At 41.8% G+C, this 25,155-nt stretch overlaps 1 protein-coding gene across 4 annotated transcripts in view; it reads left to right on the forward strand.

The window, feature by feature from the left end:
• Nucleotides 1–16,696: 16,696 nt before the first annotated feature.
• Nucleotides 16,697–25,155, forward strand: part of LOC146657785 (transducin-like enhancer protein 4) — a 46,347-nt gene continuing 37,888 nt past the window's right edge. For 3 of the 4 annotated variants that reach the window (XM_085426107.1, XM_085426111.1, XM_085426109.1), the window contains exons 1-4: nt 16,697–17,381; nt 17,712–17,809; nt 19,943–20,006; nt 20,185–20,229. In XM_085426107.1, the coding sequence (XP_085282233.1) occupies nt 17,337–17,381; nt 17,712–17,809; nt 19,943–20,006; nt 20,185–20,229 (252 nt within the window). In that variant the 5' untranslated portion in view covers nt 16,697–17,336. The remainder of the gene's footprint in view (nt 17,382–17,711; nt 17,810–19,942; nt 20,007–20,184; nt 20,230–25,155) is intronic. The other variant, XM_085426108.1, reaches the window with a different exon arrangement.

Below are 25,155 nucleotides of genomic sequence, written 5' to 3' on the forward strand. Positions count from 1 at the left end.
AAATACAACATTTCTAGATGTACATGAAACAGTTTATGATACACCTGCATTAACTATATTTAATAAATGTGGAGCTATACTGGGTAATTACTATATAAATTATGTCTCCCACATGCAACAAAATGGATATTTTTCTTTAAAGAAAATGGAAACTTTCTTCTCTGAGGACAAGCTGTCACTATCCCTGCTAGGCAGTACTGACCTGTCACCTGATGCTCTCTGGAACAACTTAAAAGATAAGGTAATGTCTGCTACAGTTAACAATAACTGAAAGGCTAATTTTAACCTGTTACCGTGAACTTAAAAAATAATTGTAAACCATGGACTTTAGTTTCCTATTAATGAAAACTAAGGAAAAAAATGTTATGAAAGCATACTAAATCTTACATTGCTATTTTAACACAGTGGAGATGTAGTACACTGCCAGAATAGTGTTTCCAGGGAGCAATCCATATGTAGCAAGGTTTGCAGTGAAGCTTCAAACTTAAAAGGAATGGAGATCAAATTTTACCTTTTCAAGAGACGGTTGTGAATCTTTTTTGATTGAACCAGCATATATAATATGTACATAAATAAAATACATAAATAATCATTATCCAATAATTCACTTCAAGGTGCACTGTGAATTTTCAAGATTTTCAAAATTTAGGGAGCAGTTGCCACGCAACTTTAAGAAAATAAGACCAATCATGTATTTAATTTAAACATGTTTGCTGTCTAATTGGATGCAAATTTGAAGCGAATGAGTGACGTCAACTATTAACATCAATCAACATTTGCCTCCCTGCATACTAACATTTGATGTAGTAGATCCAGGATTATGTGCTTATACTTTCTTAATATTATGTAGAGTAATTACAGCAGTTTGCAACCTGTTTTACAAAAAAAATCTGCAAACATTTTCTATGTAAAGATTTTTTTTAACTTTAAATAGTATTGCTAAAGCACTCTAACAGATAACGCATTAACAACCACTTTTCTGTTTTTTAATATACTTGAATGAAATGCTTTTTTTATTAGAGCTTCACTTTGCATATTTTTTATAAATGTGTAATGGTAGGGCTGTATTTTAGTTGAGAGCTGATCCTTCACTTATTGTAAGAACAGTCTAGCATTGTGTGTTGTGTTTACATTTCTGAATAAAGCGAGAGGAAAAAGTAGGCTACTGTCAGGGGTAAAACTTTTTGTTCCGTGTAATCTCATCTGTCGTAGTGCTGCAGTGTTTCCTCTGTCTCTGCACGCTCATGTCCTCAGCAGGCAGGCTCATAAATTGGGCAGCTAAGCCTTTCATAAAGTTTAATAAAGCGCTGTTTCGTGGCTCAGGGGAGCTGGTATTAGTGACGAGAGCCACTGCTGCCATTCCAGCAAATCACATCATCATAATGAGGCTGTACTATGGGAGTAAGACACCTTCCTCACCGCCTACACATCTACCCACCCCCCTCGACCATCTTTGTTTTCTTTATCATTCCTCTGACACAATATGATGTCTTCACTTCACAGCCTTTTCCAATGGGAATTTGGGGATAGCGTTGTTTAAACGTCGTGGCCAGCTTGGACAGGCTAGGGTTATTTCTCATTTAGTAAAGATCACAGACGCTGTAAATGCTCCGGCGGCATGCCGTGAATGCCAACACCGGCGTGATTGGCAGCTTGACGGCAGCAGCAGCATTTGCATGGCATTTAGCTGGGCGGGCGATGGCCACCCCTAACACCAAGGTGGGTAAATAAGATGACTTCTCTGTTCACACAATGTACACACGCACAAACACACACACACGCTTATGCACTCACGCATGCAATCTCGCTCCTCAATAGCCCCCAACTATCTTGGCCTGCCAAACCTGGAGTCACTCATAATTGTGTGGCATTTAGGCAGAGGGAAGGGACATCTAGTCGTGTGGGCGAGTGGTCCACTGAAAAGTCTGAGCCGCCCACCGCTCAGTTCTACATTTGAGGGGGTTATTTTAGAGTGATTAGGGACAGCCGCAAATTACCCAAGCGAAAAAAAAGGTGCTTTATAAGTGTTGCAACCCTGAATAGAGCTCATATTTTTTAAGATTACTACAACCCCCCACCTCCATCTTCTTCTTAAAAAAATAAATAAAAGCACTACTGTAGCACCATATAATATACATAGAGTGATGCAGCTTGTCGTCTTACTTAATTGAAGTATCTTATTTATTTTAACTGGATGACTATTGATTAGCCGTGACGTTAATAAAATAAAACCCTATTAAGTACTGCAAAAAACGTGATAATCTTTTTGGTCAAATCAATCAATTCTAGTTGGGATTTTAACCTTTTTTGTGTTATCAGGCTCTGATAATAAGCTCTCTGATCCAATCATCCAAGTGTTGTTTAGACAGTTGCTTTCCCTGGACAGGACGAGCAAAACAAACAGCTGGTTGCATAAGCACGAAGCAGGCTGGGGGCAGATACACGGGGCCTCCTGTACTCAGCGGTAGCAAAAGTATGAAGAGAAAAAAGCTCCCAGGTCTAAAATGAGGTATCAGTGAAAGGTGTCCACTGACGGAAATTAAGTGCAAACCCTGCAGTGCAGATATGGATGAACTAACACTATAAACTAGTAGGAAAAGGCCAGTAGTTGCTATTTCTGTAACTACCTTCTTTTGCAGTATTTTATTCATTCTCAACTTCTGAAGGGAAATGGCTGCCTCTTTGTAGCAGCTTTGCCCATCTGATACTGAGGATGCAGAGTGAAGTAGCTTTGAGGAGCTGTTTTCTCAAACAGGAAAACATCTACCTTCACAAGAATAACAGGAGTAAGAAAATAAGTTCATTAGAGTCCAGCTGGGATTGGCACTCATACTCATGCACATTTGTTGACTGCTGTATTGATATGTTGACAGTATTTCAGGGTTTATTTAGAAAAAAAGGAAGATGATGCAATCATTGTTTATTGGCTTTCCTGTAGCACATTTTTGTACAGCATGCATAATGATAAACGTTGGGTTTGTAAAGGTCTGCCCTTTGTTTTGTAGTAGTTTTGTAGTGTTCTTTGGTTTGGTCTTGGTAGCTGGGGATCGGTCCGCCAGGACCTCAACTCCTGGCCGCCGCCCGGCTCACATTGCACCCGACCCCTACGGTACCTCTTGCGAGTGGTGGGCCTGCAGGAAGGTGGGCCCATGTCCCTTTTTCAGGCTGTACCCGGCCGGGCCCCATGGACTAAGGGCCGAAAGGAGCCAGTTGAGGTGGTTTGGGTATCTGACGAGGATGCCTCCTGGGTGAGGTTTTCCGGGCATGTCCCACTGGGAGGAGGCCCCAGGGCAGACCCAGGACACGCTGGAGAGATTATATCTCTTGGCTGGCCTGGGAACGCCTTGGTGTTCCCCCAGACAAGCTGGAGGAGGTGGCTGGGGAGAGGGAGGTCTGGGCTTCTCTGCTTGGGCTGCTGCCCCCGCGACCCGGCCCCGGATAAGTGGAAGAAAAAGGATGGATGGATGGATCTTTGGTTTGGTAGCCTTGTGTGGTTGTAATTAATGAGAAAGGACATCTGGACAAAAACTATTTTAATCAGTAACATTTATACAAGCAGTGGAATCATATAGGATTCCTAATTAAATCCCTTTTGTGGAAGTATCCACACAAGATTCTTACTTCCACACACTAGCCATACAAATCTTGCCATCTACGTCTCACCCAAAAGAAATTTTCCGGTGAAGCAATTTATTTTTATTTTTTCTATTCAAGTAATTTTATGGTGTGATTTGATATTCTTCTCAGTCGCACCGTGTGTATTGGTGTCAGCAGACGTGGCAGCAGTGAAGAATCAAAACTCAAGACTTGTTGTTTCCAAGTTCAATTTATCATTTATCTTCTACTGTTTTAAATCCCCATAAATTAAAACCCTTGCATATGTTCACATACCTCTTTTTATTCCCAGAGTAGGAGATTTATTTGTCAGAAGTCATATTAACCTCTCCAAGTCATCTTATTTTCTAATAATTTATCCTGGTGCAGACGCTCACATTTACACACAGTCCCTCAACTTTTATTCACCTGCAATGATTCTGAAATGACATTACCAGTGACAGCCAGGCAATAACAAAAGTACAAAAACTTCTTTGAAAAACAATAAATCAATAAGCCTTGCCAACAATTCCTGTTACATTCGCGACTCCTTGACACCTGAAGCTCATTAAACACAGCCTAATGTCAACTTAGAAGAAGGAGAGTACACAGAGGCTCGCCTTTTCACAACCTATCACAATAAGAGCTGCTGAGCAGCCTTGATATATTGTATATACTAGAAATAAATATGATTGTCCTTTAATCTGATTTTATTATACTGGGGACTCCCGCTGGCAAATCTACTGAGGGCTGATAGCCTGTAATCTTATTGCAGGGAGCGCGGTGTATTTCATATCCCCTTCCTGATAGTTTTTTATCATGTCAAGACTATTATTGTTCCTATTGGTATATGTATTTCTCCATTTATATGCACTCGTGTATATAACCTAATAAATCGCGTTATTGCACATTCTTGAGCATCTGTCTCTGTTTGCATATGTATGTGTGCATGTTTGCGTGCATCCAGAAGTCTCTCCAGCTCGCATGTGGGTGCTAATTTTGCCCCTCAGCATGCCGTGCTGCATTGAGGGTTCTGCTCTGTTTATGAACCAGGCATATTGACCCAATTTAAGGCCTTGGCGCTTTCTCTCTCATCTCTTTCTCCCTCTGTCTCTCTCTTTGTCCACCTGCCGGCACATATTGGGAGCCTGCACGGTTGGCGAGACGGGCTCGCTCGGTCTGAACTAAACGGCACCCGCATCATTGAGCAGCATTACCAGCCTCTCCCGACTCATCACTCCCACTAAATGCTGCAGGTCTGTGCGTGTGTGTGTGCTGATGTCTGTACAAGATGTGTTCGTGTAGAGGGCCCGTTAACTAGAAGGTCTAATAAATCAACCTGTCTGTCCACAGCCTCCGCCCATTCTTTGCTCTTATCTGTTCCCCCTATTACTCCTCCCTCCTCCTTCCTCACAGTCCTCTTTTTGCTCCCTGCTTTCTCTCTTTCTTCCTTCTCTGCTCTCTCCATCGCTCCCTCCTTTATGTCCTGTAATTCTTCTTTTAAAGCTCAGAGGGTGGTGTTGGAGGCATTATGCGCCTCCTAATAGATCACTGTCTGCGAGCAGAGCAGAGCAGAACAGTGAAAAGTAACATGGCCATCGGCAGATCAACTTACTGTTGCATATGTGCATGTGGATATTCTGACAATGCACAGTATTGTCCCAAGTATTTTACCATTGCGCCCTTGTGTGCATGATCGCGTACACGCGTCTCAGGTACTCCTGATTGTATATTATGTGCAGCTTCTGTGTCCAGGCATACACTACAACTGAATGCAGCGTGTGGCAAGGAATGATCTCCCTGTCCTACTGAATGGTGGCTGATTGAGACACATGGACTGCCGTTGTGCCCTGATCTAGTTGCCATTGATTACCTATCAGGGTTTTTGATTGCATCCTGGAAGTAATTCTTTTAAATAGGCCCTAATGGCCTCCAATCTGGGCTGATGACGACCTCAGAGAGTCCAATCGCAGATCCATTTAGACTCTTTCAGACCCCTCCATGTACACTCTGAAACTCTCACTCATAGCTCACCCCTCTACCCTCCCCACACACCCTCCACCATCACTACTACTACTATTTCTTTGCCTCGTGTGGTGTCAGCGCCAGATTTTTGCCCTCTGTTACTCACACGCAAAGAAACGTACTAACCCTCAGAAATAGAGATCGTTCACGTCCTTCGTTTAAGATTAGCGGAGCTGATGATTTCGGGAGAGGAAGAAAAGTAACTGAGAAGGAGAGTAGGAAAGATAGAGCAAGGTGCAGAGATACACAAATTGCAGGCAACAGTGCTTTTAACTGAAAAGGACAAAGTAAGAAGAGAGACATGCAAGTTTAGAAGAATTAGAAAGGGATGATAGATCTGGTAGGGATAAAGGAAGGAATGTGTGTGGGTGTTTGTGGGTGTGTTGTGGGTGTGTTGGGGGGGCATCGCTATGTTAGACTGTGTTATTATAGTCTGAGGGTTGGATGGAGGCACAAGAAGAAAGAAGAGTGGAGGAAGAGGAGGAGGAGGAGATGAGAGAGGCAGTGGTGGTGAGGGGGATACAGCAGACAGGAAGAGAGCTCGCCGTCTAATCCTCCAATTTTCTTACATTACTGCTCACCCTCCTTCTCTCCACCTCCATCCTTCTCTCCACCAGTTCCCCCCTCACTCTTACTCCCTCCCTTCCTCCGTGCTGCCAGGCCTGTCGACAAATGAAACTAGAGACAGCAGCAGCTTCACATAGATTGACTTGAAGGAGTAAAACACACACAGAGAGAAAAGAGAGAGCGAGACAGAGACCTCCTGCATCTCTAACAACATAAATGTACCCAGAAAACCCCAGCGGCTTGGTCATCTATTGTTCTATGCTGGACAAGAAAAAAAAAAGACAAAGAAACAACACCATATAGGTGCACATATTTTCTTCAGTTGCAGCCAAATAATAAAGAACTAAGCAAGCATAGAAATGTAAATACACCTGATGATAAGAAAAATATATAATGGAAAAATGCAGATGTATTGTTGTGAGACCAGCCTTGAGCACGATCAATAACTTCCTGCTGATAAGGAGAAAAACCTGATGACAGAATATTAAATTTAAGAGATTGTTTTACGCCAGGAATGTATTAACAGCTCACTTAGGAGAATTACGAAGCAATGATGACAAACAAGGTTCCTCTGCCAGGCAGTGCTGATTGCTAATATGCTGAGCCTTGTTTATTTATTGGTAGATCCCCCCCACCCCCAATGGATTTTATTTGATTCAGAGAGATTCTGTGCCTGGTTGACTGGGCAGTGATTTGATGAATAGTTGATGCTGATTAAATATGGGCTTTAGAAAGAGTGTAAAACTGAGCTTTTAAGGGAATTAAACTTGCAAATTCAGAGTAATGTTTATATAATTTACAGTTGATTTCTTCAGGCTAACAAGAATCACATGCCAAAGAGCAGTGCATCATCCATCCCGTGGAAGGAGACCCGCATTGGCCAAAAATGCCCCTCACGATCTACCGTTGCAAAGAACAAACTTCCCAAATTGGCTCAATTTCGACCTTTTCCACTTTTCTGTCTAATTTCCTGTAAACAAGACGGGTTGAATTTTTTATCCTCTCCAAAATAAACATTGACACTACATTCTCATCCTCTGCTCTTCACCACATTTTGTGATTTCCATTTGCCCGCCCTCTTGATTGATTTGCATTCCAATCACTTCTCATTGGGTGAGGCAGAACCCTGACTGAGTGGGACTAATTTGCCATGCTAATGAGATGGCTCCGACAAACAGAGCCAGCTGGAGACCAGAGTAAATGATCCTGTCATCAGTCAAGAACACAAACATGGCTAACAGCTAATTAGCTCACGGCAGTTTGTAGAGGTGACATTCTATCTGATCTGTGCCTCGGTGGAAGAGAGGAAGAAAAAAAGAGGCGGTACAATAATGAAGCGAGGAAAGTGGGGATGGGGAGGTTTGGCTTGCTTGTGAGTTTAGCTTTTTGTGTTCCCAAAAACAACTGTGGGGCATGCAGTGCATAACATACACAAGCACATGCTCAACACCATCTATAACCTCCCTGATTCCTTTGCGATGCACTGTGCAATGAGGATAAGAGCTGGTATATGCCATCAGAATGAAGGGAGAAAATATGCTAAGCAGACAATCAGAGGTGTACCCCCTGGTGCTAAACAGCCAATCATGGCTGTCCCAGTGTGTGTCACCAGCCAGCAGGAGGCAGAATTAGTCCTGGTTAGCAGCCAGAGCCCTGCCGAGTGGCTGATTAGTCTTTTAGACTGAAGAGGAGACAGAATGTTAAACGTTAAACGTCCAACTGCCTATCTGAGACTCCCCTGCACAGCAGACAAAGGCAAGGACTTTTTTTATTGAAAAGAAAAGTTACCAGCTGCCCTGTTGTTTTATGAATGTGATACATCAAACTGGACAATTAGCGCTTTTTAATGTGTATTTAGAGAATTGATTCATTATAATGGAGCAAACATGGATGAAGGAGGTGAACTAATTTCTTACAGATAAAATATCCATAAAAGTATCATCTTTTTCATTGAGTTCACTGTATGTTCAAATATATTAATTCACTGTGGTATAAAGCATTGAGAAGAAGTTCCTGAAAATTAAACAAATGGCCTTTAATATTTTATAGTTTTTGCTAGATTGCTAATGTAATTTCATCTATGGTAATTGGAGGCTGGTGTTTAAAAGTAGATTTTGTATTAGACTAAAACATTGAAATAAAACATCCCCTCAAATGGATTGAAGTTCTTGACAAGCAGGGATCTTTGATACGCCTTTTAAATGTCCTTATAGCTTATATATATATATATATATATATATATATATATATATATATATATATATATATATATATATATATATATATATATATATATATATATATATATATATATATATCGGCTAAGATGAACAGGCACATGGGTCAATACATGAGCGGGACACAGAAAGGAATTGGCAAGAATACCAGAGGTGCAAAACACCAGCTACTGGTAGACAGAACAATCAGCCGAGACTGCAAGACCAGACTGACCAACCTGTGCACTGCCTGGATTGATTACAAGAAGGCCTATGACTCAATGCCCCACAGCTGGATACTGGAATGCCTAGAATTGTACAAGATCAATGGGACCCTAAGAGCCTTCATCAGGAACTCAATGGGGATGTGGCGTACAACACTAGAGGCCAACTCCAAGCCCATAGCACAAGTTACCATCAAGTGCGGGATCTACCAAGGAGATGCTCTGTCCCCACTGCTGTTCTGCATAGGCCTGAACCCCCTCAGTGAGATCATTAACAAGACTGGCTACGGATACAGACTACGGAACGGAGCAGTTGTCAGCCACCTCCTGTACATGGATGACATCAAGCTGTATGCCAAGAGTGAACGAGACATCGATTCACTGATCCACACTACCAGGCTATACAGCAATGACATTGGAATGTCGTTCGGACTGGAGAAGTGTAGTCGGATGGTAACAAAGAGAGGGAAGGTAGTCAGAACTGAGGGGATTGAACTACCAGAAGGCAACATTGCAGACATAGAGGACAGTTACAAGTACCTGGGGATCCCGCAGGCAAATGGGAACCATGAAGAGGCCGCTAGAAAGGCTGCAACCACCAAGTACCTGCAGAGGGTCAGGCAAGTCCTGAGGAGTCAGCTGAATGGTAAGAACAAGATCCGGGCCATCAACACATACGCCCTGCCCGTGATCAGGTACCCTGCTGGGGTAATAGGCTGGCCAAAGGAGGAGATAGAAGCCACTGACATAAAGACAAGAAAGCTCCTGACCATGCATGGAGGGTTTCACCCCAAGTCCAGCACCCTGAGGCTGTACGCTAAGCGGAAGGAAGGGGGCCGGGGACTGGTGAGTGTCAGCACCACAGTCCAGGATGAGACAAGGAACATCCAAGAATACATTGGGAAGATGGCCCCAACTGACCGAGTGCTCAGTGAATACCTCAGGCAGCAGAAACCCAAGAAAGAGGAGGGAGACGAGGAACCATCATGGAAGGACAGGCCCCTGCACGGTATGTACCACCGGCAGATAGAGGAGGTGGCTGATATCCAGAAATCCTACCAGTGGCTGGACAAAGCTGGACTGAAAGACAGCACAGAGGCACTAATCATGGCAGCACAAGAACAAGCTCTGAGTACAAGATCCATAGAGGCTGGGGTCTATCACACCAGGCAAGACCCCAGGTGCAGGCTGTGTAAAGATGCCCCAGAGACAATCCAGCACATAACAGCAGGGTGCAAGATGCTAGCAGGCAAGGCATACATGGAACGCCATAACCAAGTGGCCGGCATAGTGTACAGGAACATCTGTGCCGAGTATAACCTGGAAGTCCCGAGGTCAAAATGGGAGATGCCCCCAAGGGTGGTGGAGAATGACCGAGCTAAGATCCTGTGGGACTTCCAGATACAGACGGACAAAATGGTGGTGGCTAACCAACCGGACATAGTGGTGTTAGACAAACAGAAGAAGACGGCCGTAGTGATCGATGTAGCGGTTCCGAATGACAGCAATATCAGGAAGAAGGAACACGAGAAGCTGGAGAAATACCAAGGGCTCAGAGAAGAGCTCGAGAGGATGTGGAGGGTGAAGGTAACGGTGGTCCCCGTGGTAATCGGAGCACTAGGTGCGGTGACTCCCAAGCTAGGCGAGTGGCTCCAGCAGATCCCGGGAACAACATCGGAGATCTCTGTCCAGAAGAGCGCAGTCCTGGGAACAGCTAAGATACTGCGCAGGACCCTCAAGCTCCCAGGCCTCTGGTAGAGGACCCGAGCTTGAAGGATAAACCGCCCGCAGGGGCGTGCTGGGTGTTGTTATATATATATATATATATATATATATATATGTGTATATATATATATATATATATATATATATATATATATATATATATGTGTATATATATATATATATATATGTATATATATATATATATATATATACACATATACACCCACACACTTGTTTACAGTTACTATGCTGCATGTAAATACTAAATGGTTATCCACTCCTACAATGTCTGCCACAATCTACTGTTATGCACGTTTTGGGATGCTGTAGCTCTGATGAGCCCTGTGCATTGTCTGGACCCTCAGGATTTCTGCTTCAGATGTTCTCGATGTCACCACTTCCCAGTAATTAATTATTCTTCATCTACGTCTGCCTCTTTTTTTTTTCCTGCTTTCACTGTCTTGGTCTGTTTGTCATCTGGTCGCTCCGTGCCATTTCAGTTTTTATCAGCACAAACACTTGCATCCATCCATTTGTAATCTAATAAAGAAATGGCAGCAATCTGTATGATACTTTCGGGGGACTGGATGACTTTGAGCACCAGATGCTGATGTTCCCCCAGAGTCGTTACCGAGATGGAGCCGATCTTTAACTGTCTCCAATAAAGACACGCACACACACATACAGACACACTCACACACACTGCCTCCAGTCACTCACTCAGCGTGGAGGCAGGATTAACCTGCTGGTAGCAGAGTAAATCCAGCTCCGCGTTGCCTCTGCCTTGTTCTCTCTCTGTCTGAGGAGGCCTGGTTATCCCTCCCTGTTCAAAGGGGCGGCCGCCGGGGATTAATGACGTGTTAAAGGGGCAACCATGGGGGATTTAGACACGGCTTGTTGTAAGGACAGGAGATTTGAGAACACGGACCAGTGGTTAGTGCTTATTGAAGTATGATTAGTTAGACTCTGGAACCCCAACGTACACATACACCAATGAGAAGCGAGATACCATATTAACCTTCTATAGACCTAGAGGATGCCATTGTGGTGGCGAGACAATGTGCTTGTCTAATAGTAAATATACCTAGATAGCCCCGATGACCTGTGGGATAAGAGCAGGTTATTGTTAGAGGCATGGCCACAATTAAAAGTCAGCCGTGAATGTATAAGATTAATTTTTTAGTTTTATGATTAGATAAAAATTATTACCATGCTATTTATTACCAGGTGAAGAGCTTTTAATTCCCTTGTCATGAGCTTTATAAACATCTTCCCTTGTTGTCTGTCTGTGAAATCAATTCCTTGGATATTTGAAGTGTTTCAAACTTTAACTGGCACGTCATGATGTAAGCGACATTACCGCCTGCCTGGACTCACTTCTTCACCTCTCTTCTGCACTGTCTGTTGCTTTGGATGGTTGTAATGTTGACCCCTGGTATTTATTTAAATTCATCCACCTCTATCTCTGCTCTTTGGATCTTCACGAGTAAACTTGCCGTCCTCTCATTCACATACATTCACACGCTGTCTTTCTTCTGCTGATTTTCATTCCTCTTCTCTCCATCAGATTCCTCCACCTGCCATTGCTCCCATCTTCCATCTGCTCCCTACTCTCACTACAGATCACAATGTCAGCTGCCAACATCATACTCCACAGACCCCTGCCTGACCTTTATCAGCCAATTTGTCCATCATCACAGCCAACAAGAAGTGGCTCAGAGCAGATCCCTGATGTAATCCCACCCCCATCTTGAATACATCTGTCACTTCTATCACACACATCACCACTGTCTGGCTGTCCTGATACATGTACTGCACCAGCCTCACATACTTTTCTGCTCTCTTGACATCCTCATGCAGTACCACAGTTCTTCTCTTGGCACTCTATCATGTGCGCGCTCTCGATCCACAGAGAGACAGAGCAACTCCTTCTGACCTTCTCTGTACTTCTCCATCAACACTCTCCAAGCAGACATCGTTTCTGTAGTGCTTTTTATCACCTCTCTTCTCAGCCTAACTTCAACAACTCTTTACCATATATTCATGTCATGGCTCATCAGCTTTATCCCTCTGTAGTTACTGATGAGTGATAAAGCTTGTTTTTGAAAATTGGTACCAGTACTCTTCCTCCTCAGACATCCTGTCACTCTCCAAGATTGCATTAAACAATCTGGTCAAAAACTCCTCTCTCCTAGACATCTCCATATCTCCACAGGTATGTCATCTTGACCAACTTCCTTTCTACTCTTTAGCCTCTTCACAACTGCCTTCACTTACTCCTTACAAATATTCTGCTCTTCCTGATTCATTTTCTATTTGCATATCCACAATGTTAACCAAACAAGTTAGGAATAAAAGTATAACTAAAAGCGAACAAATTCAGCTGACCATTGAACACACCCGGAGGCTTTGTGACAGCTATTTCAGTTTAAAAAACAAATAAAATTGCAAAAAAAAAGTAACAAACAGGACATCAGAATCAGAATCAGAATCAGAATACTTTATTGATCCCTGGGGGAAATTATTTTTTGTTACAGTGCTCCATTTTAAACCAACATTAAGACAAGACAGACAATACGCTAACTAAGAATAGTACAATATATACATATATATACATACATACATACATAAGTCACTTATAAATAAATAGTTGGAATGAGAATAAAAAACAAAGTACAAATATAATAGAAAGACATGAAGATAAATCAAAACTGGAACAGCTCCATACATCTTTGTTCTTCTTGGGGGAACATTTAGAGACCAAAATTACAAGTTCTTGCAAATCTAGAACTAATGAACAAACCAGATAAATAGTTAGGAGATAGTCCATTAGGCTTTTGTATATGAGCACTAAAATAAGCCCACATTTCCTTAGCACCAATGACGAGTATACATCGTTTTCTTCTCTGCTGAGCTACAAAATATTTTGTGACTTTTACTTGTTAATTTCATTGATGCAACAAAACACTATTAGTCGTATATAACATTAAATCATTAGCTCGGGTATGAAAATCTGTGTTGTTTGTGTTTTAATTTGCAGTTGCACAAAACTTTGGTGTCCAGAGAAACACACTGAAGCAGCTATCATAATGAGCCCATGCTGGTGCTGCCATGTTATGTGGAGTTTACAGCAATCGATGTAGCCTGACTGATAATTAGTTTTTAATGCGCTTGCTGAGGAGTCTCGCCTAAACGACACCTTCTGCACCATTTAAAGTTGATGTGGCACACATTATTAAACGTAAATAGCAGTAAAGTGAAAACCAATTTCTGTCCCTATGGGAAGATTTTCCTGTTTCTTTAAGTTAAATTAAAAGCATTCAATAAATTCTTACATTTGCCATTCTGTATCTTTCTTGTATCTTGTATTGAGCTTTGTTCTATTTGTGCCTGTTTAGTTTTCTCTGGCTTCCTCACACAGGCAACCACCTTAATTAGCGATTATTTGTCTACAATAACTTCATGGACAACCGTGTCAGGGTTATTGATGGATCAGCCCGAGGACGTATAAAATTAAAGATGCACCCTTTTTAAACGTTCCGTTTTTGTACCCTGATATAAAAGATTGGTTTCCTTAAGGTACAAACTACAAGCTTACAATGGCAGTACTTTAAAGGGTAAAGCTATGGTGATCAGCTGGTATATTCCCAAATGTAGTGGAAGATACTTTATTTTCTGAGTGTACACAAAGATCTCATCTAGTCTTTATATGCTGCATGGAAAGCTAAACAAGGATATGCTATCCTCGGCCAGTGGTCTGTGTTTGTAAGAGCACGATGTTGAAAAGTAATAGTGAGGGAGTATAATATTAAAGATAAGCAGAAGCAGTAGGCAGTGATGTGTGTGCATCTGCGTGTGTGCAACAGTGAGAAGGAGGGAGGGACATATGTACAGGTACTGATAGTTGGGATCAGTGCACTGAGCAAGATGTTAAGGTCGGGTTTCCTCGCCACCCACTCCCCACCACAGACCATGTCAAGCCTCCCCCTTAATCCCCCCTCCCTGTATAAGCCACTCTCCATACACACACAGACATCCAGCATCCAGCTTGCTACCCATCTACGCTCAAAATCCGTTCCTGTGCAATCTCCTGTGAATCAGCTGCCAAATGAAGTTCCTCTTTAGAAAAAAAAAAAGAGAGAGCCTTGGCTGTCGAATCGTCTGAGGCATCGTGCCTGGCGGCATAGGCAGCCCTTGTGTTGAAGCCAATAATCCGGCGTCAGAGCTTCAGGTGCGCAGAGGGTCGTGATTGACAGGACTCGATATGAGGCCCTCGCCTCACTTGACATTTGGGTTTCATAAGGTCTGGAACAAAAGGCAGGGGCAAAATAATCAGAGAGGGGCACAGGCAAATAAATCTGTTTATTCCTCCTCACCCGCTCCCCTCCCTCACCTCTGCATCTCCTCTGCTCATCCACATCATGGCTCAACCCTTGGAGGAGAAAAGAGGGAGGGCATGATATTACCTTTTCACAGCCTTGGTGGATTCACGCACCGTGACAGCAGGTCACTTTAGGCTCTGTGCTTACCTGAGATATTAGTTTGTATGTGTGGTAGATAGAGATGTGTATTTGAATGGCTGAGGCGATGTGTGTGTGTCTCTGTGCGCACAATCCCATGTATGTTTGAGGGAGGGGCAGAGACAACAGACAAGACAGAAGCAGACAGACTGACAAGGAAAGTGGATTGATGTGGTGTCACATTGTGGATAGTAATTCATACACCTGTTAGTATGTTTGAGCAAATATTATTATTATTAATCATAGAAGTAACATTACAACATATACTACTGAAGCACTGAAATGTATTTTATTGTGTCGTGTGAAGCAGACACACAGATTATAACAAACGTGATCCTAAATAGCTTTAATGGGTAATGATAAATTCAGAGAAAGGGACATGAAATATAAAGTGTAATGCAGCACAAAATGATTAAGATTTCTGGACACAGTCAGTTAGTTCTGCTAAATGACCGAAGGCAGCAGTGAAGAGAGCTGCTGACCCAGCAACAGTGTGTTTCATCTACCCACACTGAACATCTTCTCACAGCCACAAATGCAGGCTGACAGACTATATGCACTTGTTCGCTCAAAATGAATGGTGTCAACTCTGTGTGTGTGTGTGTGTGTGTGTGTGTGTGTGTGTGTGTGTGTGTGTGAGAAAGAGAGTCTTAGTCATAATATTTCAATTTACTTAGCAAGAGGTGTTCCATTTGGGTTGTACTACGTAAAGGGCAGAGAAATTAGGCAAATGATTCAAGCTCTTTTAGGCGGCATTTATCTGAGCAGTGCACACGTATGGAATACATAAAATGCATTCACCCTGCTTGTACTTATAAAAAAAGGATAATGTCACATGTGTGCTGTATGTTAGAGTGTATGCTGAAATATGAACAGCAGGATTAGCATTTAGGATTAGGAATTTGTCTGAGACATGAGATCACAAAAAAGAGACTGAGAAAACGAAAGAATGGTGGGAGCCTAAATGTGTATTAGCAGCATTTTCCAGCCATAATCAGAAGCCAAAGACAACTTAAGTACATAAAGTACTGACATCATAATTTCACTTCACCAGATTTCGTTTGCCTGCGGTATATTTTAGCTGGCAGTCACAGATGCTACTCACTTTTCAAGTTGAGATCTGAGGGATTTCTAAAATTTGTTAAATGTTTAAATGCAGAAGAAGTTAAAAACAGCCCGACCATAACCAACCAGATTGTTATTATGTCGTTAAAAACTTAATTTAAAAGAAAAAAACATAAAATTAGAAATTTGTGTAAATGTTTTTCCAACTAGACATGAATAAATAGAACTGGCTGAATCGCTAATTGACATCCAGCCTGATATTGATGCCACCTTTGTGGCTCTAACATAATCAGTTTTTTATTTGTCCACCCTCTGTATGATTTACATAATGTGAAGTGAGAGATGAGGGGGCTGCATGAGAATTTAATTGCAGGGTTATAGGTGCAATCTGCGGACATGATAGCAGACTGTTTAATAGGTGATTCAATTAGGAAACAGGAGAAAAACATGAGACCAAGGGGCCATATGTTCACTTCTGCCCCAAAGTCTCTGGAAAAAAAGAAAGAAAAAAAAGAACACATAAGTCAACAGATAGTTTTCAGATTAATCCCTGTGACATCCTTTTGTACCAGAGCAGCCCCCACGTGGGGGTCTGCATAAATCGCGTCTTGCTGGATGTGATTGGATAGTTTATAGATGATTGGCAGGGGGGTGCAACGGAGCGTGTATACTTTTCTGTCGCTATTGGCTGGCTTTAATGGCCGCTCCTCCCTCGGACCACACACCATTGGCTTTGGGGGTTTCGCGAAGGAGCTGGGAAGTTGTAGTTCTTTACAGCAGACGCACATCTGTAGGGCTTATTATCGACTAATATGAATTAAACTACACGTCCCGACGTCGTGCTACGGGTCCTTGTAATTGTAGTGAATATGTAATTGAGCTCGTACGACTGGTTGCTTCTAAATTTGGCGTCGCGGAGGCAGGCTGCTGTAGTCGGAGAGGTGGTCGGTCGGCGGGTGCTGAATGAGGATGCAAACCTTTAACGGAGACTGTAGGAAATAAACCAATGAACGCGTGACAACGGGACGCTGTGGAGAAGCGTACTCGCAGACAAGTAGGGTCATGGTGTGCGAGATTTTAATGTTTTCTGTGAGAAATCTGAGAAGATAGAGGATTTGTTGTTAGTTCAGAAGGAGAGCGTTAAGCGCTTAGAATAAGGTGCTGAAGATTTTGGAAAAGACTGAGAAAATTTTTGCTTTTATTATTACGCTGAATGGACTTTTGAATTACTGTCTTGCTGTCTCTGGTCAGCCAAAGGTCCGAGGATGTCTCCACTCTTCGCGGAACCTGCATTTAGCCCGCAAACCAGCCACTGACTGACTTTTTACGCACGGAGAAAGCTCGGTTCTCACACACTTTGTTTTCGTGTTTTTCTGGATGAACATTGCAATACATTTTCAATGATTCGAGATCTGAGCAAGATGTACCCCCCGGCGCGGCATCCGGTAAGTACAGAACAGTAGCGGTAAGAGCAGTGTGTCAAAACAGCGCAGATTAACAGTCGCGCCTGATGCGTAATCAGTTTAGATCAAGTTTCCGTGCCACTGCGCGCTCTCACGGACAATTGCGCTCATTGTCAAACTGCCACAGCTGCATGTGTGTCTCTGAGTGTGCGTGAGTTAACGTGTAAGGAGACTGAGTGAAACCAAAAAGGCCATCCTTATCACAGAGGCCTATTGTCAGCTACAGTCCTGCCTGTGTGTGTGTCGTGACGCTGAACTTTGGTGGCTCAGTTCTTCCTTTCTTCCTTCGCACGCTGTTTGCTTTGGATTGAGGTCCCTCATCAGCCGGGACAGCCGTTCAAGTTCACTGTCACCGAGTCCTGCGACCGGATCAAGGAGGAGTTCCAGTTCCTGCAGGCGCAGTATCACAGGTAGGATTTCGGATACGAGCATGACATTTGGGCTGCACTGAAACATCAGCTCGTCAGCCAGAACGGCAGTAAACTTACGAACCGTTCTGCATTCCCCACAATAGAAGCGATTGCGAATTTGATCCCTGTTGTTCTGAGTGCGCATTAGAAGTAATTAGTGGGTTAATTAATCACTTTAATAGCTGGAATTAAAAAAATTAAATGTTAAAAAATGTTTACATGTAAAATGCACAATTAATAATTAATACATACGTTTGGTTTTAGATTATTAAATGTTACCTATAATATTTTTTTTCTTCGTAATTACCTTTTGGTTCTTGCACTTTTGGTCAGTTGAAACCAGTTTTCCTAAGTCACCTTGGATATCAGGAGCTTATACTAGTGACCCCCCCCCCCCCCCCCCCCCATCCACACACAGAAAATGCTAACCAAAGAAATAATAAATCTAAAAGAATTAATTGATTGATTGACTGTGGATTGACTCACTGTAAAACGAAAAACCCGAGATAGTGTTAAAGAAATGGTCGAGTTCTGTGCTGCTGTGTACTAGTCATGTATGAGTCACGAAGTATGACCAAATTATTAGGGAAATGTGTGATGCAAGAACATGAAATACAAGACAGAAATGTATTTTTTTAATTTAAGTTTCTATTAAGAAATACAGTATGTTGAGTTTGACATTTATATTCAGGGATGTTATATTGCTATTCCTCTCAAATGCACCATATGCAGCTAAAACAGTGGTAGCCTCTATTTGTCCAAGGTCCATCTATTACTAGTGACTAACCACGGGTAAACCCCCATCAACCTTTGCATGCATGCACATCTCTCTCTCTCTCTCTCTCTCTCTCTCTCTCTGCAAGTGCAAGTGGTGTGAAATACTTTTTTACCTGACATGATGAAGTGTGAAATACATTGCTCAGGGCTGAACCACAGGCACAATACCAATGCATAATAATCACCCACTTCTGGCCACCTCATAATTATTACCCAATCACCTGGTGAGATGAACCAGTGGTCCAGTTTGTTGGCCAGTCCTGAGGCTGAACTGGCTGAATGGTGCGCTGCATGCTTAATGCTACAGCCGCACAGATCAAACTCTTTCGTTCCACTGAAATCCAAAACGAGGGTGGCGCTGATCAGATTTTATTTATTCATTTTTTAAAATAGCAGTGAGTCAGACATACTCTGGGAATACGCTACAATAAGAATTACTGTGGTCCCACATGTTTCATGTTTTTTAAGGATGAATTTATTAGTATTTATTATTACGGTAGTTCTTATTTAGAAGAAATGTAAACATGTTATGGACCTTACTAAAACAATGAATCTCTTTGAGAATATTCCCCAACCTTAGAGTACAAATAAAGAAGAGGACACCGTCATCATCAAACTTAAATAAAGTTGAGGTATTAAACATTTAAAGTCTGGCAATGCCCCAGATTTTCAGCTGATTTCAGCATTTATATTTAAGCAAATGTTGAAATTTCTCATTTCTTTTCATGTTTTACATTGCTGTGATTGACGTGTACACGCAAAGGTTTTGATGATGATATAAACCCGATGAGTTCCTTCTTAAAAGATGCACAAAAACTTCATGAGGAGCGACACACTGGCAGACACAAAAGAGTTAAGCTTTTCCGCAAAATGGATCCTAATGTTATGGTTGCTTTTTTTGTTGATGTTGCAGTTTAGGCTTTTACTCGCACTATAAGAATATATGATGAGGTTTGTGTGGTTGTCCATCGATCCATTAATTACTGCACTACACCTGCTGAGTAAGTGCCTGTGTCTGCAGAGGAAATTGCTGCATTCCAAACAACTTATTTGTCTTTCTTTTGTAGCTCTCATATTTAGAAATGCAAATTTAAAGTGGCAGGATGCAGTGACTTGCCTGCGCAGTATAGTGCAAGTATCATCACTGCTTTCAGTTTTCTAAAGTCTTGTTTCATTCTCGCTCATCCTCTTTTATCCACTCCCTACAAAATAAGTCAGTTAGAAGTCAGAAGTCAGAAAAGATTTTTGGTCTTTTGGTTTTACTTTTGATCATGTGTTTGCGTGTGGCATGGATGCAGCTTGCTGTGTGTTTGATGGTGACACGTGCTAACAAAACATTTTCTATCTGTCTCGCAGTCTGAAATTGGAATGTGAGAAACTGGCCAGTGAGAAAACTGAGATGCAGAGGCACTATGTCATGGTGAGACAGCTTACTTCATGTGTTGCCATTAGTATTTTATTAGTGTGTGTGTGTGTGTGTGTGTGTGTGTGTCTGTGTGTGTGTGTCTGTGTGTGTGTGTGTGTCTGTGTGTGTGTGTGAGAGAGAAAAAAGAGGAACAGAGAAGACATGTTTGATCGACCTTGCTTTTATCTTTCAGTACTACGAAATGTCATACGGGCTGAACATCGAGATGCACAAGCAGGTAAGAGATGTTTTTACTCAAATGATGAAAAGGAAAAAAAAAACCCAACAAAACAAAACATCTGACGTAAACCACGCTGTACTGTGTGACAAAAGGAATGCAAATGGAAATGGGACTTTTATTCCAATTTGTAAGTGCTTTTAAATTCTAAATATCTCACTGGGCAAAGTCCAGGAAACTTGGAGGCACTTTAATTTATTCACGCCATTACATAGGACGGCTTGCAAGGGACTGACATATCTCAGTTTTCAAAATGTCCCAGCATGCTGGTAATATTCTGGAAGAATATTTTTGAGGTCTTTACCTTTTCTCTTTCACCATTTTCTTTGACAGCGAAGGGTCATGTGCTTCCATAATACAGATAACGCAGCTGATTTTCCGAAGTATAGTTATTGCTTTTTCTGGATGTCAAAGACTGCTATCAGTTTGCAAAGTGCTCTGAAAAAGTGGCATTTCCAACATAAAACAAGTTACATTATCAATATGTTGATATTTACACACAAAATGATGTTATTCTTATTGCTTGGGATTTTCTAAAATAGGATTAGAATTCCCAACTTGAGAAATGAGTTACACATTAAAAAAAACTCCCTTCACGGCACACATTTAGCAACTTTCTGAATCATTGTAAAGAGTCATAGTGAAACGGGAGCAGCCCAGGATGAGGCCAGAACATCAGCCACCAACATTTAAGAATTTGATCCATTTGTCCCCTGTTCTATTTTCGAGCGGTCGGTTGCCTCGTGAGGTTGAATAGTCATTTCACATGCGAATAATAATTTCATCAGTTTAATTGAACAAGAAAATGGGCTGAAAAATGACTCAAGCGAACGAGGATTTGGCCTTTAACGAGCCTTTACATTATTGCTGCCTTTTTTAAACACGGAAGGTCATTAGCATAAATGTCTCTGTTAACCACACATCAGCTGCCAGGATAAATGAACCACAGCTAACCAGCTACACATTCATTTCCAGACAAATGGTGTGTGTAGTGTGTGTGGCTGTGTGTGCGTGCGTATGTGTGTGTGTGAGAGAGAATGGAAGTGATAAATTGTTGGCCTTTGTCTTTCTGTGTGTGTGTGTGTGTGTTTTCTGTATCTATACCATGTGTTTGCTTTGCTGTGTGTGTGCATGCGCGCGTGTGTGTGTATGTTTAACAGCCTGTACATACTGTACATGTTTACTCTGTGTGTGTGTGTGTGTGTGTGTGTGTGTGTGTGTGTGTGTGTGTGTGTGTGTGTGTGTGTGTGTGTGCACACGTGTGTGATTGTGTGTGTTGGTCTGTGTTTGTCTGTAGGCACACTTTCGTTGTTTATTTAGTTTTGTGTGCACTATTTGTGTATTTGTTCACATTGTGCGTGTGCTCCTACAATGTAGACATTTACTTGTGTGTGCTCTAGTGTTTGTTTCTGTCAGTACGCGTGTGTATTTCTGCGTGCAAATGTTGGACACACGTGCAGCTTTTTACTGCCACACTAATCAGACTCGTCTGATAAAATATGGGATCCCTACTATAAATTCCTGCTGGCTGCTGCTGTTTGTGTGTGCGTGTGCTGTGTTTATATGGGCAAGGCAGGCAAAATAAAAATCGGTTAAATGTGGCCTGTAGCTCCGTGTGGTGCCCAATGATTTCTCTCAGAAGAGTGAATCCCTCATCTCTGCCAGCAGTGTGCGGTGCACGTTTTGTCCTTGTGTGAGGGAGAGACTTTTGGAAGCAAATGATTTTGAGTATTACACCAACATGCCCAGGCTTAAATATGTGTTTTCTATCCATGGCATTCAATATGATGATACAAAGTATGTGGCTTGTTGAGTGGATGCTGAGATTGAAGAGAGGGGGGCTGGTGGTGGTGATGCTGAGGGTCGGAAGGGGAGGGCGGAGGACATTAAGGCCTCCACCACCAAGCGAGTCGCTAATTTTGCTTGTTTAGCATTTTCGGAGGGTAATAGGCCCATTGATTTTTGACTCTGCTCTGTGTTTTATTTACACAGAAGGGCCCCGGTGCCCGGGGAGTGAAATGTACCAATGCTCGTTAAAGAGAAATTGACTCGCGGATGGAAGAGAGGATAGGCTGTGAGGCAAGGGGAAGGGGGGCGAGGGATAAGGAGGGAGGAGGGTACGAGGGATGTCGAGCATGGGACTGAGCTGACTGAGAGGACAGCTAATCAATTGCAAATTAACAAAGCTGAAAGAGAAATAAAGAAAGTGAAGGACAAGGAGAAAATGGGTAGGAGAAGGGATGAGAAAGTGGTAAAAGAAGGAAGTAATAAGACGTTTTGATACTGAAGACTGGCAGCGATTTCAATGAGGTCTGACAGCTCATTTTACTGGTGCAGACAGGGAGCCATTTATTTCGATTTGAGGATTTTGGTCACATAGTGTTCCAGTGGTACTTTGAATTTGGGATTTTAGAAATGCATTGAGAACAACATTAAGTTAGTAATATAAAACTACAGTAAAGCTACTCCCTTATTCACAAGGTGTTGCCACAGCAGGTTGTTCCACGTGTTTGATTTTGCAGATTTTCATGCCAGGTTGTGTCAGAAAGGACATCGAGCCCGGCTCAAACCAGGGATCTTTTGCCTTATTAGACAAATGTGTAAACCACTACAGGATGGCAGCACTGTAATACAAAGTGACAGTATTTGCAATTTAAATCAGTAAGTATTTATAAAGTGTAAAACTTTCATATACATAGTTAAAAAGATCATCTGTTCAATCCTAAATTTCACTATGTAACAGTATTTTTACAGTAAAATTCATATTTGATGGTGAAAAAGTGTAGTACCACAGTAACCACAGGAGCTGCACAAGATGCAAAGTTGGGTTTCAACCAGAAAAGCAGGAAGACCTGGTGTTGGTGAGGTTAACAGTTCACTTCAGGTTCATGTCATGACATTATCTGCTGCTAGTGTGAGGAGAGAGGAGAGGCAAATGATTTAGTCTGCCATGCTTAAGTAACATAAACACAAGTTAAATTAAACTCTTTTCTTTACCTTTTTAATCTTTACTAATGCTGTGGGGATGTTTTTTCAATTGTGAAAAATAATTAATGATAATAGTTGATTTATTACATGCATTAGCTAAAAACTTATTAAAAATACAACACTACCTAATGCATGGGTCCCGGGGTGGGAGGGTGTCGAATTTAAGGCCTAGAAACAATAACTGTGGTAATAACAGCAGAGAGTTCACAATCCAAGTCAGCTCCAGAATAAGCCATTTTCACTTCCATTCCCTCTTTTATGTTGAGGAATGAACGATTGTTGTTCCACGTTTTTCAGTATATAGCTTGTTCAGGGCTTCCATTCTGTAAAAGTTGACCTGAATTTTTTTGTGTGAGTATTTTTATTATGTGTAGGTATGTCAATCTTATAACACCTACACAATTCATCTGAAACTAGGCTGCATGTAGACATTATTTTACGGCAACAGAGAAAGCCACGTAATTGGGGGGAACAAAAAGATTTATACATGTGGCAATGGGCCTTGTCAGTATTGGTCTGGTGAAAATTAATCAGGCTTTTGAATGTTTGGTTCTCTTCTCTATTGTAAGGCAGGGTCTTAGTTTGTGTGTATGAAAGAAACCTGTATCCCACCACCACTGCCATAATCTCTGAGAGAGAGAGAGGTTGCTCTACAAAATCATAAATGTCTCAAACGAATTGCACTTAAGAAATTAAGTTTTTTAGTTATGTTATCACACACGTGCTGCTGCTATTCGGGACATTCTGCAAAACAGGCATGCATTTAGTGAGCTGGACAAAATACAGTCAGGCAGAGACATGCACTGCTGTGAGTTTGTGCATATCCTGATTTCACGCAGTTCAGACTTGAAAGTAATATGTAAATGTTAATTGGCCAAACCCAGTAAGTAAAGCAAATATGACCGGGGTGCTCATTCAAACATGAAGCTGAGACATTTTTATGCTGTCAGTTAAAGGGAGGAGTGCACGAAAGGGGCGCACATGTCAGACTGAAAGATGGAAGGAAAACTTTACATTAAGTGCTCCTTTCCTTTGAACTGTTTGTAACCTGTCTGTATAGCACCCTTTGTTTTTCTTCTCTGTTTTTCTCCACTGATCTAGCTGTTTCTTACACACACACACCCACATACACACACATACAGAGTCACAAGAGAGAGTAGCCTTTATATGGTGGGGTCCATTAGGTGTATTAGCTGGTGGTGAAAAGTGGTGCTGATGTGGTGCTTACAAAGCTCCACAGGGGAGATGGACATTTGATCTTCTTTCTGACCCAATCTGACTCCAGGGCTCTTGCCTGATCTAATTTCTTTTTTGTTAGGAGTTAAAGTGGGGCTTATGGGGCTGTTTTTCCTCTCATATTCTTCTTCTTATTATTACTCTTTTGGATAACAATTCAACTAAAAAAACAAAACAGAACACGTTTTCTCTGTCACGAGCTTAGTTACCACCCCATTATCACAAAGAGATTTTTTTTAAAGAAAACCGATAACAAGTGGATTATTTCTGGCAAATAATGAAATAATAAGTAAGAATTTCTGCAGAAGTCAATTTTTGTGGTCATGAAATTCAATAGCTCAGGAAGATCACACCATTAGTTGCATTTTCTCTGTATTGTTGAAGTTTGATGTTGCAAAGCTACTGATGAAAGATATTTTCTCTTTTTTTTTTTAACTGGTAGAACATTTCTGCAGCGACTCACATACAGGTTAAAAGAAAAATCCAGTACCCATGATCTCAGGGGTTGCTGCTGTTTTATGTGACTGCAGACTCTTAACTAGCAAAAGGCTCCATAGATTGACTTAGTTTGAGTCCCAACCTCAGTGCAATCTCTGGCCAGTTGTTTCTTATTTTTGTCAACAAGGTGAATACTGCGTGTTAGAGCTGGGCCCTGATCATTGCAGAAACAAATTCTCCAGGTTTGCACGAACTGCAGGACAT

Source organism: Rhamphochromis longiceps, linkage group LG12 (genome assembly GCF_057381845.1).
Source record: "Rhamphochromis longiceps isolate RC_006_pf linkage group LG12, R_longiceps_female_GT1.1, whole genome shotgun sequence".
Taxonomy (NCBI): domain Eukaryota; kingdom Metazoa; phylum Chordata; class Actinopteri; order Cichliformes; family Cichlidae; genus Rhamphochromis; species Rhamphochromis longiceps.